Here is a 20,254-nt window from a genome sequence, read left to right as displayed (position 1 = left end):
TTCTGGAGTGGAATGACATGCAACCTCATGCTTTGTGCTTCAGATGGTGGAACAAGTGCAAGCTACCTCCTCCCGAGATTACAGGAAGAAATCTCTTCAGCCTATACTGCCTGCTGTTTATTCTTTTGATTGAAAACATACAAAAATTGGATACAAGATGTCTGGTGAGGATATCACGTGTGCTGGAGTACCCTTGCCTATAGATCTGGGAGACGGGTTTGCAGTTAATACCATAGAGTGTGATGTATGTGGGCTGATTTTGTGGTGGTTGGCCCTCTTGACAGTTAACGATGCGTGTGAGGTAGGCCCGCGCACACCCGCTGCGCGAGCGTGTAGTTTTAGCTACATCAAGGCGCTGGCGCACACTGCATTGGTGACGCGAGTCATGTACCTTCCTCTGCAATTAAGGCCACAAGCAGCATGGCGCAGAGGGTCACACAATGTGACCTTGCGTGGTAGGCTTTTTTAGGTCACCAACAATTGTGTGTCAGAAGGAAACACTGAGTAGCAGGATTATTCTGTCAAGCCGGAAGCTGTTTCACTTTCTACACTATCAAAACAAAATAAAATACAATAAATAAATGTTATTTTGTGGATACCATATATACCACCTTCTAGAAAAAGCTTCTCGTCTTAAAAATATAGTTATAGGCACTTGTGTTTTGAGATGGTGAGCCTTTTGTTAACTTCAGACTTCACAATTGTTTTTCTTCTATCATCTATCTGTTTTCTATCAAGAGAGTTAAATAGAGGCAGTTGCTAAAAGAAAAAAAAAGAAACAGTAGTCCCTAAGCAAAATTAAAAGCAGACAAGTCGTGGGGAAATGCTCCAAAGCCCACACAAAGTACATACAACAGATCTTCCAGACAGTGCAAGCGTTGTGTAGGCTCGATCTAAAAACATTGTGGGACACAGGATGTGTGCTTGTTCTGTTGGTTGCAATATTAAAACAACACATTTCCTTTTCCAAAGTTTTTTTTCAAGGATGGATGTTTCCATCCTTGAAAAAAAACTTTGGAGAAGAAAATTTGTTATTTTAATATTGTGACCCATTCCTTTTCCAGTAAAAGGGTACCTCCCTCCATACTTGGTTGTTCTGTTGGTTGGCCAGTGCTCATTGTGACGCTTCCCAATGCTGATGATTACCTTGCTTTTGTTCCCCCCATTCTCTTTCACTTTCCTTTTAAAAAAGAAAGTAAATAAAAATATTTACTGCACAAACCACTTTCATGCTGGTGAATTTTTATATGAAAAATTTAATTAAATATGGTAAATAAATACTTTGGTAATATTTCGAAATGTTATGCTCTTTAAAAAAAAAAAAAAATTCAAGTGAAATGTTAAATATTTTAATTCATTCTCTTGGATTCTGCACATAGACAGGTAATTTCTGTTTGACTTAAGTGAAGTTTCCCCTTAATGGGAAACAAGGAATAGAAGTGAGTAAAAAAAGGTTTCTTTTTGGCAACGGTGAAGGACTGCCAGTTTCCCCTACTCACCACCACATTTTTCCAGTAGGATTGTGTAGTGGGATTTTAATGAACTTGAATGGTTTAAGGATCTGTGTAACGACTTTTATTCTGTTTTCATTTATGATATCTACAGTGTCAAAAATGCAGGAGATGTGTAAAACTGAGAGTCGTTTGTTCATGTAGATGTGAATTCTCTTTTTAGGGCATGCTTCCAAGGAAGATATTGATGTAGCGATGAAGCTCGGCGCCAGCTATCCCATGGGTCCATTTGAGTTGCTAGACTACGTTGGGCTTGATACCAGCAAATACATTATAGACGGTACGTATGTGTTTGAGTTTACGTGGCAAAGTCCTATCTAGAGACCAGTAGAGAAATGGAAATGGGATTGGTAGACTGTCAAGGTCATAATCATCAAGTGGATTTCTTTATACCTCTCCAACTACTATTTCTTCATTACACAGATTAATGATCTGTTTGGACAGAGGGAAATGAAGTGATTTGCACCAAATTGCGCTATTGGGTGGACAAGTGCGAGCCTGCAAAAAAAGAGTTTTTTTTTTTTTTAAAGTGACAGTGTACTGTTAATTATGCAGAAAACTGGTTTGAATTGAAAGTAAAATTGTCAGTGTTTTCACTTGCACATTGTGTGGCGCTTACAACTCTAGGAATCTGGAAGGAGACATGGGAGTTAGTGTTTCTCTGCTTTACTGCAACAGAATGGGTGAGAGAAAGGCGAGTATTCGTTTGCAGCACAAAAGCAATACATGTGCATTTGGAGCTGTCATACATGGCAGAAAGTGATACTTATAAAAGTTTTAAAAAAAACTGTAGATGCTGGTTTTCTTCCCTGTTCATGAAACTCAGCATAAAACAAATCGTAAGCCAAAAACCTATAAAATGTTTTTAAACAAATGCATTTTTTAAGTGTTATAATACACCTATGGTCCTCTACTCCATATCTGAAAAACCAGCTCGCGTCATATATTAGGTGGGACCGTGAGAGGCAATGCCTTGGTAGAGTTGAGAATCCGTAGCGGAGCGCCTCTGCCCATGAAGAGCCTTAAATTGTCCTATGGACTAAATTGATTTTGTGCGATCTGACACCATATATCCTGTATGACTAAGCTATGCAAGCACTGGATGGTCTGCTGCTCCTTGCAGTTTGGCGATTGGCCTACTTTGCGATGCACTAGAGCCCCAGCGCAACAGCCACTGCTTAACTTGCAGCCTGGACGCAGGAGACGGAGTTATGGGGATCTTACTGTGGACATACGCAGGGCTTTGTAAGTTGCACACTTTTTGCAATACTAGCTTGGCTAGTAACACGGCAGCGGTTACAGGGGTTATTTGCACTCTAGCCCTGTAACCTGTAGGTGATGCCCCGTGGCTGGTCTATGTGGAGTTTTAGTGGCACCCTGCCTGAACACATTGAAGTGCCAGATGTCAGCAGATGCCTGCTGCAGTTTTTCTCCTGATTGTGGAGCCTTTGGTTAGTAAATGAGTCCCTACCTGCCCCAGAAGTCTTGTCCAACGCTGGGATTTAGTATATCTGGAGTGGGACACAAGGTGAAGGTAGCACCTTAACTTGGGAGTTTCTGAAAAGCCACTATAAATATATTTCCAAACTTTTACCCACTTTCACCTTTAGTGTTTTTAGGGAATTTCTTTTTGTTTTATAAAAATGAAGTTGTATTTAAACCATGCATTTACCTTGTATCGAAAACCTTTTGCATTGTCATCCTTCAGTGCCAGCTCTGTTATTACTAGAGAAAGCCTAAATTGGGATATTTGGAGATTGTGTTCAGAAGATTCAAACAGGGACCATGCTGATCATGTCCGCGTTCTTGAAGTAACACTGTAGAGAATTGGTTAATGCTGGTTGTGCAGGTGCGTGATAGTTGGTGTGTTTGTATGTGATGAGTGGGTGAATATACGATGATGGATTTATTTGCCTACTATGATGAGTATATGAATGTACAATGATAGGTGTGTTGGTATATGATAGCTACTTTGTGGATTTATTGAGTTGGCTAATTGGACATTTGATGTTGGGTGCATGTACATCGGTTGGTGGGTGGATGTATGAACATGGCTGCATCAGAGTGGGGATGTGGGGTAATATACTGTTGATAGTGTGGACATGTTATGGTGTTTTTCTTTGTTGATTGTGATTGGCATTTGGAGGCAGTAAGTTGGTGGGTGTGATGTATAAATGTGGCTGATGAGTGTATGTGGGTGTATATTGGTCGTTTGGCTGGACATATAATGGCTGATGCTCTGTCATATATGATGTTGTGTGGGTGACCGTATTATGGTTGGTGTGTTTCCATATAATGCTGAGTGGATAGATGTCCGAGGATAGGTGTTTTGGCACAGTGGGGTCAGTTTGTTACCATATGATGTTGGAAATGTGAATTTATGATGATTCTTGGTGTATGATGCCAGGTATGTTTATATACAATGGGTTCTTTGGATGTTGGCTTATTTAAGTTGTGTATGTTGGTGTATGAAGTTGCTTGTGCCGAGGTATGAAGATGGATGTGCTGGCATATAATGATACGTGCCTTCGCATTTTATGAGGGTGGGTATATTGCCCTACAGTGTTCTTTGTGTGGACTTGTGATGATGGATTTATTGGCCTCTGATGTTGGTTGTGTGGACATTCAATAGTGGAGGAGTGGAGTATGTTAGATGTGCATGGTCAGTGCTGGCTGTGCTAGAAGATGAAACGGGTTTTTCGTCATAAAAACATGGCTGTTGGCATATGATGGTGGTTATATGAAAGTATTATGGTGTGTGTGTGTTGGGGTATGATGGTGGTTATGTTGGCATGTGTTTGATTCTTTGGACATACAATAGTGAATGTGTTGTCTCATGTTGCTTCTCTTAATGTTTGATGGTGTGGACATATGAATATTGGTGTGATGTATGGTGTTGGTTTTGTGGACCTATGCAAATGGGTGTGTGCTAGAATGTTGGTTATGTGGATTAATGATGTTCAGTGTCTTGGACTAAGATGTTGGTTTGGAGGACATATGATGGTGAGCGTGGTAGATTATGGTGTTGGGTGTGTGGATTTATGGTGGTAGGTGTATTGGTGTAAGATGGTGTCTGTGCCCTCCCCCCTCTGCTGTACCTCTGTGTGTTCCCTGCATCATATTTGTGTGCCTCCCAACTCCTGTAGTCCCCATGTGTGCCCATACCCCCACTAGAGCTCCTGTGTGCCTCCACCCCTGTGCTGAATGGCTTGTATGTGCCCCTGTGATCCCATAGCAGCCAGTTTATTAGTCACGTGCAGCATATGTGTGTGCCTCCCCTATATGTGGTCCTGGCCTATGGAAGCCCCAGGTTGTGCCCTCCACCTTGCAGTCCTGTGTGCAGGCCTGTCCCTTCAGCCCCATCTGTGTGCTTTTCTGTTCCTCTGTGTTCCTTGCCTCCCCGTGCACCCTTTATTTGTGCCCCGCTCCCTGTAGTCCTATGTGTACCCCGTGGTCCTGCCTGCCACCCATGTGAGCCAGCCGCCACTGCTGTCCCTCTATGTGCCCCTGCCTTCTTATCCACTCTGAGTGCTCCCAGCCCCCTGCAGCACCTGCCTGGCCTTCCCACATACCTGTGAGCGGCCATGCACCTGCAGCCCTCTGTATGTCCCTTGCCTCAATTAGTCCATATGTTCCCCCCCCCCTTTTACCCTTCAGCCGCTGTCTCTCCCCAGTCCCTTTGGTGTCCCCAGCCCCACCCTGTTGGCACTGTGTGCCCCATGCAATCTCTCTGTGTGACCCTACATCAGACCTACAACTCCTCTGTATGCCATCCCATCAGTTGCATCCCCTCTGCAGCACCTTTGTGTGCCTCGGCTTCCCCAAGTCTTCGTCAGCTCTTTCTTCTGCCCTGCATCCTCTCGGTATGCTTCTCCTCCTCCCTTCGTACCCCAAATAAGCCCTCCCTGAAACCAGTGAGCAGTTCTACCTGTGCTCTCCTGACTCTATGTGCACCAGCCCCACATCTAACCTTCTGTGTGCTGTCCTCCCTTGCACCTGCAACCCCACTATGTATCCCCGCCAGCTGCGTGCCCATCTGTTTGCACCTGCCTCCCCACTAGGTGCCATCGGGCCCCCTGCAGCTTCTGCCTGCCCATCTGCAACCCTCATGTCCCTGCAGTCCCTCTTTGCTTCCTCCACAGCCCCTCTGTGTCCCTCATACCTTTGCTGTTCTTGCTATGCCACTGCACCATAGTAACCCTTATGTGTGTCCACCACCCCGCAGCCATGTGTGCTGCCCTGTGTATGCCACTCCAGCCTCTGAAGACCCTTTGTATTTCTCTGCATGCCCTGCAGCCCCTCTCCATGCCCCCTCTGTGCCATCCTGCCTTTCTCCTACATGCACACCTTGCCCCTCGTTTCTTTGCAACCCCTAAGTGTCCCCTGTATGGCTGTCTGTTTTTCCTCAGAAGTCCCTCTGTGTGCCCTTCTGCCAAACCTGAAGCCACTTATTTGCTCTCCACTCAATCCAGCCCCTCCGTGGGCCCCCTTGCCACACCTCTGCTGTCCCTGTATGTGACCTCCACCCCAGGCAGCTTCTGCGTCTGCCCTCTTCCCCTCTGTGTGCCCTGGTCCATGAAGGCAGTCTGCATGTCCTGTCTCCATGTAACCTCAGTGACCTGCCAGCCTGGGTGCCCCTTCTCTCTTTGCAACTCCTGCAGTCATCTGTGTGTGCCTCCAAACTGTTAGCTGCCCCTTCCAGGATGGGAGCGGAGAGGAGGGGCGATACATTAAAGCCCACTCCACCCTGGTATTTTTTTCTTGGATGAAAATGCATCTCTTGTGAAGTTTGCAAACTCCAGCATTTATTTAAAAATGCTCACACTGTCCAAGGTTCAATTTGTCTTCGATTCTGCAGTGGTGTCCGCAATCTGACCAGCGGCAGACTTCTCTCCCTTACCCTCCCAGAGCCGATGGTGTTGGCAGATGCATCACTCTTAGTTTTATGACGTCATCTTAAAGAGGTGGAGATCAGGGAACTCTGGTCTCAGGCATAAAACTGCCTCCATACCATTCGCCTGACATTGAAGGCCTTTCTACCGTCCATCAAGTACAGGGTCTCACAGACAACACTGCTGGCATGTGGTACTGTAACAAGCAGGGCACAATGAGGTCCTGGGTCTTGTGCCAGGAGGCTCTGCACTTATCAAGTTAGTTAGAACATCAGGTAGTCTCCCTTATTGTGAATCACCCTATGGGATCATTCAAAACCAGGGCAGACAAGCTAAGCCCGTGGTACCTGGTGGATCATGAATGTCGGCTACACCCAAGAGGGTACAGGGAATTTTCTGACAAGGGAGAGAAGCCGGTCTAGATATTTTTGCCACCATCCAGAACACACAGTGTCTAAACTTTTGAACCTTGGAGTTCCTGTGAATTTCCTCCCTAGGAGATATATTTAAGTGAAACCAGAAACTCCTCTTTGTCTTCAGCCTCTTCCTCTCCTGCTACAAATTCTGAAGATGATCAGGGGTGACCAGGCCAAGTCATCTAAGTGATCCCAGATTAGACCAGGAGAGTGCGATGTCCACAACTTCAGAGTACATGAGTCTGCCCTCCAATCAGGCTGCCACTTTAGGAAGATCTTCTGTCGCAGCAAAAGGACACAGTTGTCCACCCGAACCTTTAAAATCTATACCAATATCCATAGAGACTGAGCAGCGACAGTTGGGGACATTTAACTTGTCAACCGAAGCCAATCCACAAGTTTGTTTACACCGGGCGCAAGAACAAATTTGTGGTCTGATGTAACGTTCACAGGACGGACCCTCTGCAAGCCAAGCTGTTAAATTTGTTTTTTGTTTTGAGTGTCTTGTTCTTGACATATGTGATCCCCTGATGTGGGCGTTATTGCACACGTTCACAAAGTACTGCTGCCTTGACAACCAGGTCTGACGGGAAGGGTATTGTGCCCTTTCAGTCTTGCAGGACATTTGTGTGAACTCTCTCCACAGACCCTCCACCATGGGATGTACTGGTTTAGTAGCTATTGTAAAGGTGAGGAATCTGGCTTTTATAAGTATGCATCGTAACGAAGAACAAGTTACTTATCTTTGGTAACCCTCTTTCTGGTGGATACTCTCTCTATCCTACTGCAGATTCCTCACTGCCTCTCCCACCTCCCCATTCTGTGTAATGGTCTCTTTTTACCATCTACAAAGGTCCCAAATTAGGGATCTATCCACTGGTACTCGCACATGTTTTGTGTTCTGCATCCAGCAAGAAACTGACCATGGTGTACGACGTGACGCTTAAATTCTGCTCCACTAGGGTGGAACAAAGTCAACACAGTCTCGTTGCACCACCTTGTGGCGCACAGGAGCACTGCTATGGAAATGTCTCAAACCTTTCTGGCACCTGGGAAATATTCTAATGGTAGTGTCACAGTGTTCCTTTTATATCTCTGTATTGTGAAAATACCAATAAAAATATATAATAAAAAAAAAAAAGTTAGAGTATCCACCAGAATGAGTGTCACCGAAGGTAAGTAACATGTTCTTCCTTCGTCGAAAGCCCTCTGCGAAATTTCTAGCCATGCATACGCATGTACTATGATGCATACGCATGTACTATGATGCACATAAGCCACACACTTGCACATGCATCATGACGCATGTGTGCGCATTAGCTATTCCATTTTGAATGGTTTTTTTTAATGGAAAATTTCCTGCAAGGTTGCCTGCCATGTGTATGCATGCAATTGGAAAAAAGCACTGGCAAAGTGAGTAGTTCAGTCTTCTAGATGCTGCGCGGCGTGTTAACTCTGGCAATACTTCCTATGTACAGACCCCTTACAAGTCAACGTTTGTCTGCATGTGCTGCTGTAATCCTGAAGACTCCGATCTCGACTAGGAAAGGTAATAGAGATTGAGCAACATAATGGAGTCAAACATTGTTACAAGGTATAAAATGGAAGTGCCCTTTTCTTCCTAGCTTTGCGCCAGCTTTCAAATCACTACTTCCAAAACAGCATAAGATTCTGTTTCCCCCTTGAATTTCTTTCTGGAAACTAGTCCGTTCCTGGTGCCAAGACACCCCCAGGGGTGGCAGTGCACTCTACACATCATTGCCCTCATTCATAAATAATAATCCTCAGCTATGAATTTTGGAATTGCAGAATTTCGGTGTGCTTTTTTCACTCAATGCTCTTTGCTTACTTGCATTAAAAACGCTTATGATAGCTACAAAGCGAAGTGTGAATGAATGAGTTTAAATAAATACATTCCGAAATTCATGTTTTAAACTTGGAAATGAAAAAGTGATAAAACTTATATTTAAATACACAACATTAAAAAACTCAGATTAGTAGATTTTATTAGTTTGTGACGAATTCATACGTTTTCAAAAATCATTCTTCTAATGAGTAACTGTCGGAACCCTATTTGGGGATTTTTGGGTACACAGGAGCTACTGGATCTTGACCACGGTTGGTTAAATTAATTTACCGCTGAATTCCCTGTGCCTTGACAACTATAGACTGAAAACTGAACACCAAGTACATCTTTTTAGCCTTTGACTTTTAGGGTAGTGTGGTAGACAATCCAAGGCTTACTCGTGGAGGTGTTGTGGGGATTAAGACTCAGAACTCTACAGTGCACCCAATTCTGCCCAGTAGTGCAGTGCCAGCCAGGACTTTTACTTGATAAGAAAAAATACTTTAACCACATCGATGCTGATGACGGAACCACTCCATCAGCCGCGGTGGCGGTGGCGCTGTGCTGATGACGAAGCGGTTCCGTCATGCCCGCCCGACGCGCCTGCGCGGCGCTGATTTCGCGCCTGCGCGGCGCGTTCTATTGAGCGGGCGGGGCCATGACGGAACCGCTCCGTCATCAGCACAGCTCACCTGAGGCTGGTGACGGAGCGTTCCGTCACCAGCGTGTGAGCGCCGCGTGGCCCCCCCCCCCCCAGCGCTGTGGCGGAATAGCCGCCGCAGCGAAGGTGTTAACATTTAATTTCTACTACGCAAAGCTATGGAACGTCAGAATGCCATCATCCTACCAATATGCTCATATCTAGGTATAAGAAAATATGCGCTACAGGCAGACAAAGTAGACCGGTGCTACTCAGGGTATGTGGCTTTTTGCAAGGTCACGGATATCATGGAAATCATGGAGAAGTGGAGGTGCTTTTCATGCCCAAGGCAACCCCTACACCCCCATCAAAACAAAGAAGCACATCCCTCCCGTGGAGGTTGAAGAGGGTGAAGGTGGACAGTAGTTGAGCCTGTGCTGTAGAATCATACGGCTGTGTGATGAACCTCGGGACTTTGAGGCGCTCAAGAGCCCTGCAGAATCCTTTGGTGGTATAACAGAGGTCACTGGGTCTTCGAGGTGCTTAACAGCGCTACAGATTTCTTAATCGGTGTGATAGGGGTTCTTGGGATTGGAGGTGCTCAGCAGCGCTGCAGAATACTCAGGGTGCGACAGGGGCGCTGGATCTTTGAGATGCTCAACCGCACTGTAGATCCTCAGGTTATGTGACGGGGTTGCTGGGTCCAGGAGGTGCCTAACAGTCCTGCAGAGCCTTAGGCGCCGTGATGGGGATTACTAGGTCTTCGAGGTGCTTAACATCACTGCAGAATCCTCAGGGGCTGTGAGACAGGGTTTTCGAGGTGCTGCTATTCACCCGCGAGGGTATCCAGGTGTTGATAGACATGCTGCTCAGGGGTAATCAGCGGAACAACCAGGTCTTGAGTCCCTTTCTGAATTCCTTAAGACTGGCGAGGTGTGGAGGAGGGGGGGAGGCTGTTCCATGACTTTGTTACAAGGTAGGCGGTAGAGTGTCCTTCACTGTTGCTTCGATGGATGGGAGTGTGTAAGAGAGGGAAGCAGAGTGCAGGTGTCTGGATGGTTGGTGGAAGATCAGCAAGTGGATGAAGTATGCAGGTCCTTGATTGTGCAGGGCTTTGTAGGTGTGGGTCAGCATCTTGATTTAGACATCTCTTGTGAACGAGGAGCCAGTGGAGCTTCCTGAGGTGTGGGTTTGTTTCGGGAGGTTGATGATGAGTTTCGCCACTGAGTTCTGTATAGTCTGTAGTGTCTTCAGCAGGTGAGTGGTGATTGCTACGTAGAGTGCGTTTCCATAGTCCAAGCTGCTTGTGACGAGGGCTTGATTGATGGTACGTCTGGTGCTGACTGGGAGCTATTTAAAGATCTCTCCGAGCATGCGAAGAGTGAGTAAGCAGGCGGAGGAGACCCTGTTGATTTGGTTTTTCATGGTGAGTTTGCTATCTAGGATGAAGCCGAAGTTCTAGGCATGGTCTGTGGGAGTGGGTGAGCGTCCTTTTTCAGCAGGCCACCAGAAGTTGTTCCATGGGGAGGTGTTGTTCAAGAAGATCCAGTGTTCATGGCGCTGGGTGCATTCCGGGTGTGGACGGGTGCACACGGACTTGCCTTTGGTGCGTGGCCATGCTGCGGCCTCCGTTAAGTAGGTCCTTGAAGGGGTGCTGGGGTGTTAGCACGAGGCCAGAAGCAAAAGGGAATAAAGCGATGGCAACTACTGGAAAAAACTGGTGGGCGGGGTCAGTACCGGAGCACAACAGCAGAAAAATCAACAGCCAGTTGAGGAACCAAGGCACAATTAAGGGGCAACAGTGATAGCTAGGCAGAAGAGATAACAGGCATTCGAAGACACATGGCAACCGCAGCGATGGCGAGGCTGCAGAAAGAACAGCAGCAGAAATAACAAGCAATGGACGATGCAAGGCGCAATGACGGTGCTACAACAGCAGAGATAGCGAGGCAGCAGAAAGAACATGGCACATTAAAGGGTTGGAAAAATTCAAGCAATAGAAAGAACCAGGTGCAATTAGGCTACAAGAACAGCAGAGACATAAAGGAAAATCGAAGCAGCAGAAGGAACAAAGCAGTGGGAGCTCAAGCGAGGCAGCGGGGATGTGTTTTGGTGTGAATACATTAATCTGGCCACCTTGCAACCACTCTGTCTTGCTTTAGTTAGTTAGGTAGTTATTTTTCATATTTTTAATGTTTTATTCCTCTCCACCCCGGGACTGCACTTAGAAATTGGAAAATGTCAGAAAAAGACGTTTCCAGCAAAAGTGTTTAGCTTTATTGGATCCATTTCACAGGGGAGCAAATAAACGAAAGGAGGAAAGAGAGGGTAATATCCTTTTCTTGAAGTCTCTGTTTTCACTAAATGAGGAGGAGCGAGACCGAAAGAGAGGAAAGAGGGGGAACAAAGAGAGGGGGGCAGCTGCCAGCGGAGGGAGAACTGGACACTGTTCTTGTCTTTTCTGGGCACGAAGGAGAAGACAGAGTCCTTTTCCTTCACTACTAGTTACGCCCGTCCCCAAAAGCCGAGCCTTAACTATCGGCCTTGGCGATTTCTGCCGTCCGGGAGGCATGTTTAAAATAAGAAAGTTGGGGAACAGACTCTATGAAATTAAAGAAGTAGGGGCACGCCGTGCCCTGCCGATCCCGCCCACTTTGGCCACTGCTGTAAGCAGCGGAAGCAGAAGATAGTCAACAACAGGCTCTGATGGCATTACTGCACATATGAGCGGCTCGAAAGCGGGGTATGATTTCAGAATACACATAACCTCCAGAGAGACTTTTTCATTCTTGCCAACTTCGCGTATTGACTTTTGTCATCAAATCAGTGGGGAATCACTGAGAACAATCACTGATAAATGTCGAAGCTGCTACAAAATGAATGTTGGTCGGTCGGTTTACTGATTTATATATTTTTAGAGAGAGTTTTAACTGTTATTTACTTTTTACACCGAGTTTTGTCATCTTTAGAGTGATTCTTAATCTGTTGCTAAGTTTGTTCTTCGACTTTGGTCACCCAACTATTGGAGAATGCTGAGGCTAATCTTCAATAGATACTGAAGCTGTAAAACAACTAATGTTGGTTGAAAGGTTTAATGAATTATACGATGTCAATACCTAACAGCTTAGTGTTTGCTTTCTCAGAATCATCGGAGACTGTTATGAATTCGCTGCATTTCTTGCTGTCTCAGTGCTTAATTTGTGCCGGTCATTTCTGGTGCTTGGCACTGGCACTTGATTGTCAACACCGCCACTTGGTGGTGCTGTTGTCTGATTTAAAGATGAGCACAACAATAGTTGTTTATTAGTTCAATATACATTATAAATGACTAATACATTGCGCCCAAGCTATTCCTATAGCTTTGGGACCTGGAAGAGTGTGATTTGCCACGCTTGAAGAAGTGTGATTGTTAGAAGTTGTGTTGGTACTGTTGTTGGCAGCACTGGCAGGGGTAATGGGTAACGCGAGCTGTGGAAGGCTCCGGACGAGGGCCCTGGAACTTATTGTTTTACAAATTAAGAACTGATGTCTAATGCTGGCTCTGGAGTTTTGTAAAATGTGTCTTGAGGAGCTAACTTGTTGACTTCCTAGCATAACGTGTTTAAAAACGGTAAACATGCTTTTTAACATTCTCTTGTGATAAATGTTGGTTTTTATTGTCTATGAATTACTCTCTATCAACAGTGATAGATGAGTTTCACCCGCAAATAATGTTGTAAATTTTATATTGGTATGTGAAGCGAAACGCAACTTATGGTTTCAAAGCACTGTTGCTTATTTATGCTTTTGATTGTCCCTTCATTATTAACTATTGTAATGGTTTTAATTAATTATGCAAATAAAGATAATTATTATTACTATGCCATGATAGTCATCCAGGTGAATGTATGCTTTCAAAATGCACATTATGTTAGACAGGCTTCATGCACACAGTCCTCTCCCCTATCACAGTCAATACTCTTGGGTTGCCAATGTGCTTGTTGAGGTCAGTGCTTAATTTGAGCCAGTAGGGGCCACTGCGCTCATTTTGGAGATCAGCACTTCTTTTTCCTGATAAGACATTTCTTGATTGCAAGAGAGGAAAACCACACAATGGGGAAATAAGAAAGAGGATAAAGATGGAAACCCCGTCGCAAGGGAAGAAAGGAAGTACCTGCAAGAGTGGGATAAAGGGGAAGGGGTGTCTGGTAGTGGATCAAAGAGGCATGAGGTGAATTAAAGATTGCGCAGTCTTGGTATTTGGCAGCGGCGTAGCATGGGCGGGCAGGGGGGGTCACAAGTTTTTGGAGCGGTGATTCCACACCCCGTCCCATCCCCCCCATGTCGCAGGGTGATTGCCAGCACCCGACACCCCTGCTTTTACCCAAGTCTGTTACGTGGCGGTGAAGCAGGGACAGCTAGATTCCCCTACAGCCCCTGCCCCCACCCCCGCTCTTACCCATCTGATAGAGGCTACTAGCCGCAGAATCCTTCACGTAGAATTATCCCCAGGCGTGCGACTAGATCCAGAAACATTTTGCCACAGCATCTCTGCGCGCCGAGGGCGGGGCGGCATCACGCGACTCTGCCCATGCGTCGTCTGCCTACGTGACGTCAGCAAGGTCACATAAGCCTCAACCCGGCGCGCCTACGTCAGTTTTTTCCTTTTCCGCGTGCAACGCGGATCCGGTCTCTGTTACGGCCCTGTTTGGGACCCCCTTTTTTTTCTTCCCCATTGTCTAATTTTTGGTGGAACAGTGTGCGAATGCCTTCATGCTTTAAGACTTGCACGCCGTGTGGGCGTCTTACGTCGGCGACGGACCCTCATCTCATTTGTATGTGGTGTTTGAGGGAGGATCACGGCACCACTGACTGTGAGGCGTGCCAACAGTTGAAGCCGAAGTCGCGGCGAGAGCGCCGATTGAAACTATTCTCAGCGCGCCTCTCAAGGTCGGCTTCCTCTCCTTGATCAGCCTCGACAGATGGCTTCAGTTACGGCCGTTTTCGTTGTCCACGCCCTTCTCAGATATCGCGAAAGCGTCGCTCCCCGGTGGGTAAGTGTCGCAGTTTGTCCCTGGGGGCTATTGTTTGGCCTGCCGGGGACGTGGACTCTCCGCGGGTGATGCGGCCCCGCGTGTCTGCCTTTTATTCACTGTTTCCCGGTGATGGAGCGTCGAGAGTCCAGATGGAGACTTATGCGGTGGCTTTGCAGGCCTCGCTGGCGTCTCCTCCTCCTTCCCCTCCTGGGGCGTCAGCAGATGCCTTGCCTTGCCTTGCACGGGGCCCTCCATGGCGCCGGTGGCGGCTCCGGCTCCGGCCCGACTGGTTCGGATCCAGACTTGGAGGATGTGGTACTGTCGGGGGAGTGCGGCTGTTCGGGGGTCCCTCCTTCAGACCACTACGCCTCTGCCTCACCGTAAACTCCAGTGGGAGTCCCTGTGGTGTTGCGGGAGGTTGCCCGGGTTCGGGTCGCATCCCGAGCCCCGCTCGGCCCTCTGGACAGGCAAAGGCCTTACCCTTCGGCTGAGCTGATGCCGTCACGGCGCCAGCACCTGCTGGTCCGGGCTGCACCTCAGGGTTCGGTGGACCCTCCTCGTCCCGCTCTGGGTCGAGGCTGGATGGGGACCCCTCGTCCTGCTCCAGGCCTTTCACGCCCCTCCACGAAGGTGGCTGCCTCGTTGGAGGGCGAGTCAGAGGTTGAGTCATCTCTGGCGGTGCCGAATGGCTCGCCGGGCCACCTCCAACGCATGCTAGGCCGAGGCTGGCGGAGGGTTACGTGTCATCCCCCTGGTCCCTCTCCTTCCTCCACGCAGGCGAGTCAGAGGTTGAGTCAGCTCTGGCGGCGCCAAATGGCTCGCCTGGCCACCTACAACGCATGCTAGGCCGAGGCAGGCGGCTGCCTTGCGGAGGTCGAACCGGCGCGGTTCAGGCGCCGCCCCTAGGCCACTTCGGATCTGGCCCCGCTCCGGTCCCCGGCGCGGTGTGGCTTCGAGGAGCCTTCTCCTGTATCTCCGTCTGCGCCGGATGGTGGCGACGTTCTGCCCCGGGCGGCGGACTCTATGGCTCCGCGCAGGCGTCAGGCCGCAAATTAGTCTCCGGATGCACCCTCTTCTCCGGAGGTTGGCTTCATTTTGGTGTCATCCTCCCCGGAGACAGGTCACCCCGTGTTGTCCTTTTCACCGGCATCGTCGAAGGGCGGCTAACCGCCATTTTCGAGGCCGAGGTGTTAGTCGGAGGAGCGGCAGGTCCCCCATTCTTCGGTTCTCCCGACTTCCAGGTCTGGCCTTTGCCTGCCCCACTTGGCTTCGGGAATTGCCGCCTTAGTCTGCAGCCGTCGCCCACGGAGGAGCTGCTTTCTCCACCGCGGGGCCCTACGTAGGCGGGTGCGGCCTTGGCTCATGCGGTGTCCACGGCGGTGGGCATTCTGCGCATGTGTGACCCGGTTGCTCACTTTCCAGCGGACCATCTTTTGGAGGTTCTCCACCAGGGCTTTGGTGGCAGGGAGATCTTGCTTACCTTTGAGAGTTTGCTCCTTTCTTCTCTGACAGGGGCTTGGAGGCGCCCCGCCTCAGGGGATCCGGTGCCTCACCACCTTTTGCACTGGCACCTCCCGGCGCCGCGTGACCCGGCACGTCTTTCCCTCCACCCCTCTGCCTCCATTCCACTTTTGCGGACTGCTTTTCTCTCCCTGCCGCCACTGTTGACTCCGCCGTCCCGGGAGGCCTGTTGGTTGGACTCTTGGGGGTCCAACATGTTAGCCTCGACCAGTGCTGCCCTACGGGTCCTTAACACCTTATGTGTGTTGGCTAGGGCCTCCTCTTGTTTGTGGGACTTGGCTGAGTCTTTGGGATCCGCTGCTTCCCAAGAGATGGTTCAGGTGGATTTATGGCATCATGCGCTGGATGGCGGGAGCTAGCGGCGTTTATTCTCCGCTCTGCTCTGGACTTCTCGGAGGTGCTGGGCCGGGCCATGGCTTCCTCAGTCGCCCTCCGTCGCCATCATTGGCTTTGGGATGGCGTGTTCCCTGAAAATATCCGCGAGCGGCTGATTGATCTTCCATTTGATAGCAGCTTGTTATTCCATGCCCCGGCTGACTCCGCCATCCAAAGGTACCAGGCGGGGCTCCGTCCTCCTCCACCCTATCCTCCTCCACCTCCTTCCCCTCCTCAGTGACTGCTGAGTTGAGCTGGTTCTGGGCTTTTCTGAGGGCCGGTTGCCCTTGCTGTGGAGCATATTTTATGACCATCTGAGTCCTCCTTGCTGGGACTGTGGCGTTGTTGGCTGCTGGACGGCCCCTTGTTGTGTGTGTGTGTTTTAGCAGGAGTTGTTGCACAGACTTGGCCCTGAGATTAGGCCTTCTGTTCTGTCTTGAGCTGCTTAACAAGCCTTCCGCGGGGGTTCTTTCCCCGAGGCTCTTTTTGTTTTTTCCTCTGCTGCGGAAGTTCTTCCAAAGTGGGTGCCCTTATATTGGAACTTAACGTCCCCTATGTGGGGTAGTGGTAGCTGTTATATAGCTTGCGCTCTGCTAGGGAGTTCTGCTTGCCTTTGGGTGCCAGTTCTCCATGGCGTTTATGTATGTTGCTTTGCTTCTTGAGGTTGTGTGCACGGCCTCTCGTTGTGGTGTGTCCGGGCATTTCCTCACCTTCTTGCTCCCGTCCTGCAGGCTGGGATGATTTTGTGTACTCCCTTGTCAGGCGTTGCCTGCCCGGCCTTCCTGGGGCCCTGGGCTGTTCTTCTTGCTTCTGGTGGCCTATGACTGCCTGTGCTGTTCTGGCTGGCCTGCTGCCTTCTATCTGGAGGGGGCTCGCCTTCCTTTCCCTCGTTTTTCCCGGGCCCTATCGGCTTCTTCCTCCTCCTCTGGCTATCTTGGCATTGGATGGAAGCTCCATTGCCTTGTAGGGGAGTGGGTTGCTCGGCCTCTCTAGCCTTGCCCTTGGTTCCTATGCTGTGGGTGTAGGGGCCTCTTCAGTCTACTTTCTTCCTACAACATCCTCTTGGGGTCGGTGGTGTTCTGCTTGTGGGAGCTCCTCTGGCCTGGGAGGAACGAGGTTACCTACCTGGTCTGCAGATCTGGCCCCTGCAAGACCCTCTGTTCTGTCCGGGCTGGTGGGGTCCTTTCGCAGAGCCTCCTTCCCCAGTGGTATTGCTAGGGTATCTATTCTACGTAAAGGAATCTGCAGCTAATAGTCTCTATTAGATGTATGAGTTACTTACCTTCGGTAACGATGTATCTGGTAGGGACAATTCTAGCTGCAGATTCCTTCACGGCCCGCCCTTCCTCCCCGTTCTGCAAGGACCCTTGAGTTGGTCTTCGGTACTCTCCTCCCGGTGGGGGGGCTGTGCTCCTGTGCGTGCCTTCTTTTGCTCTTGAAGGGTGACTCCGTCTGGTTGCGATTCATTCCTCCTCTTGGTTCTTGGAGGATGGAGTTACGGTGCGCTTGTGCCCCGCTGCTCTGGCTGCTCCAGGGTTGGGGGAGTTTGCCTTCAATCTCTGTCCTTCCTTCTTCCCTTCCTCTTGCTGCTAGGGGTCCTGGCCCCTCTGCTAACCTCTGAATAGGGGTCCCCTGGCCACTCCTTGCCCTTGTTCCTTGGGGGGTGGTTGCCCTCTATGCTGGGGTAGCTTGGAAGTTTGTTGTTCCTGTCTGTCTTGGGACTGGCTCTCCTTCCTTGTTTCTAGAAGGGGTGGTAGGCCTGCTACATGTGTCATGACTTTTTACGCATTTTCCTTGTACCAGGGGCACGGGAGGGGGGATGAGGATGTATACTTACTGGCAGGGTGGCTGCTCAGGGATCTGCTCTGTTCTTTCTTCTGCCCCTGCATTAGGACACTGCAGTGTTCTGCTGTTCCTTCTGGTGTTGTTGTCTCCACTCTCTTTTCCTACTCTTTCGCACACTGTTCCCATGCTCCCACAGTTTTTTGTCTGGTGGCTCCGCGTTGTGGCGCAGAAAAGTTCTCCGAAGAAAACTGACATAGGCTCGCCGGGGTGGGGCTTATGTGACCTCGCTGACGTCACGTACGCAGACGACGTCTGGGAGGAGTCGCGTGATGCCGCCCCATGCCCTCAGGGATGCTGTGGCAAAAAGTTTCCGGATCCAGTCTCATGCCTGGGGATAATTCTATGTGATGGAATCTGCGGCTAGAATCGTCTCTCCCAGATAAGGTAAGTAACTCGTACATCGCGGGCTGCCAAAGGATTGGCTAAGCTACTGGTATTGGGCGCACTGACATTTAATATAACCTGCCGAGGGCATCTGAGCACATCTTGGTCACCAACACTCATTCTTTTACAAATTAAGCACTGGTTGAGGTAACTCAGTGGGCAGGTTCTCCCAGTTGTGGGTTGTTTGAAGGTCAAACTTTTGGTTCTGTATACTAAACCTAAGAGGGATTATTGATAACGCCCTTTGTTTTTTTCTTCTTTGCAGGATGGTTCGAGCTGGACCCAGAAAACCCGTTGTTTGCTCCCAGTCCCTTGCTCAACAGCCTGGTGGAGGAAAAGAAGTTAGGCCGGAAGACCGGGGAGGGATTTTACAAATATAAATGAACTTTGCTTCAACGATCCTGCAGACCCATCGCTGAACGATTGCTCTTTGCGCGTACTGTGCTGTTGGTGCAATGAATCCTGACTGAATGTAATCCAAGCCGATTAGCAGCTGTTCATTAGAGTTAATTGTGACTTTGATAGCACGGAAACATGTGCCAATAATCTTGCTTTCCAAGTTCTCACCTTGGTGCCTTTCAGCGACGATTACATCATTTATGTTCAAGACGTGTTTGTACAGATGAGATTACGTCTTTGAATTTGTTATTAAAAAAAAGCAATTTGCTGCTACTAATGATAATCTTAATAAAAATAAAGCAAAAAATCCTGCCGTTTTGTGGAAATAAAAACATCACCAACGTACTAAAGAATGGTGTGTAGGTTTAAAATGTGTTATTATTTAATGGGATGTGTGCAGTGTGATGGCAAAAAGGCATTGTTTTAATTGCAAGGGGCAGACACAATGACACTAGTTTAGCAAACAAGCATTATCAAAGCCTATAGGTCTTGCCTTTGATACCTATTGGTTACGCCAGTGCGTTTTTCGCAATACTCTACAGCATTGGTTTGATGTCGTGCATCATGGCCAAAAGAGAAACAAAGCCTAAAAAAGATGCTATACAGCTGTGGTGTCATTTTGTAGTCATCTGCTTGCATGATGACATGTCCACACGCATACACTATTATGCATGCACACCTAAAAAATAACACAGGCAACATTTTAAAAAAACATAAAGTCCAATCTGACATGGACATAAATGAATGAACTCCGGGCCGGTCCTAGAATTTGTGGGGCCCCAGGTAGAATAGGGACATGTGAGCCCCTTATAATTTGCCAAAGATTTAAACTCACAGGAAGTGACATCATAGGAAGTAATATCAATTGGCCATTAATTATATGTAAGGCTCCCAGTTTTCTGTTTTACTGATTTTTACAGATAAATGCAGACAGAAAACAATGTGTTTCCTGGATGTATTTATTTTTTAAAACTGAAAAGTACTGAAAATTGTTCTTTTTGTGGAAGACTGTCTTTCATTAATTCCAGGCAAAAGCTGAACATATAGACAGAATGTAAAATTACACAACAGGGTCAGATTTCCTTAATTATAGGCCTATGTTAGCAAAATATTTGTAGTATAACACTGATATGCACCTGTGAGTGTAGTCTTTTGTTGTATGTGGTTGTTTAATGTGCTAAAACGTGACAGACATCCACGTAGCAGTGCACGTCTAAGAGTTAAATAAACGTGTAAATCTACCATTTTATGACTCCATTTATTCTCAAAAGATAAAATAAATATGGATAAATACCAATAAGAAGTTAAAAAAAATATATGGATAAATACAGACGGAAATGTTAAAATATAAAAACCATAAAACCGGGAGCCCTAATTTTATGGCATTGTTGAAGCCGCTTTGCAAGAAGC

At 48.1% G+C, this 20,254-nt stretch overlaps 1 protein-coding gene across 1 annotated transcript in view; it reads left to right on the top strand.

The window, feature by feature from the left end:
* HADH (hydroxyacyl-CoA dehydrogenase) overlaps positions 1-19,197 on the top strand; it is a 257,197-nt gene extending 238,000 nt beyond the window's left edge. The window contains exons 7-8 of the mRNA XM_078676593.1: positions 1,675-1,791; positions 18,711-19,197. Coding sequence (XP_078532719.1) covers positions 1,675-1,791; positions 18,711-18,829 — 236 coding nt within the window. The 3' untranslated portion in view covers positions 18,830-19,197. The remainder of the gene's footprint in view (positions 1-1,674; positions 1,792-18,710) is intronic.
* The last annotated feature ends 1,057 nt before the right edge of the window (positions 19,198-20,254 follow it).

This window comes from Lissotriton helveticus, chromosome 2_1 (genome assembly GCF_964261635.1).
Source record: "Lissotriton helveticus chromosome 2_1, aLisHel1.1, whole genome shotgun sequence".
In the NCBI taxonomy this organism is placed as follows: domain Eukaryota; kingdom Metazoa; phylum Chordata; class Amphibia; order Caudata; family Salamandridae; genus Lissotriton; species Lissotriton helveticus.
This window is presented reverse-complemented; position numbering and strand designations above follow the sequence as displayed.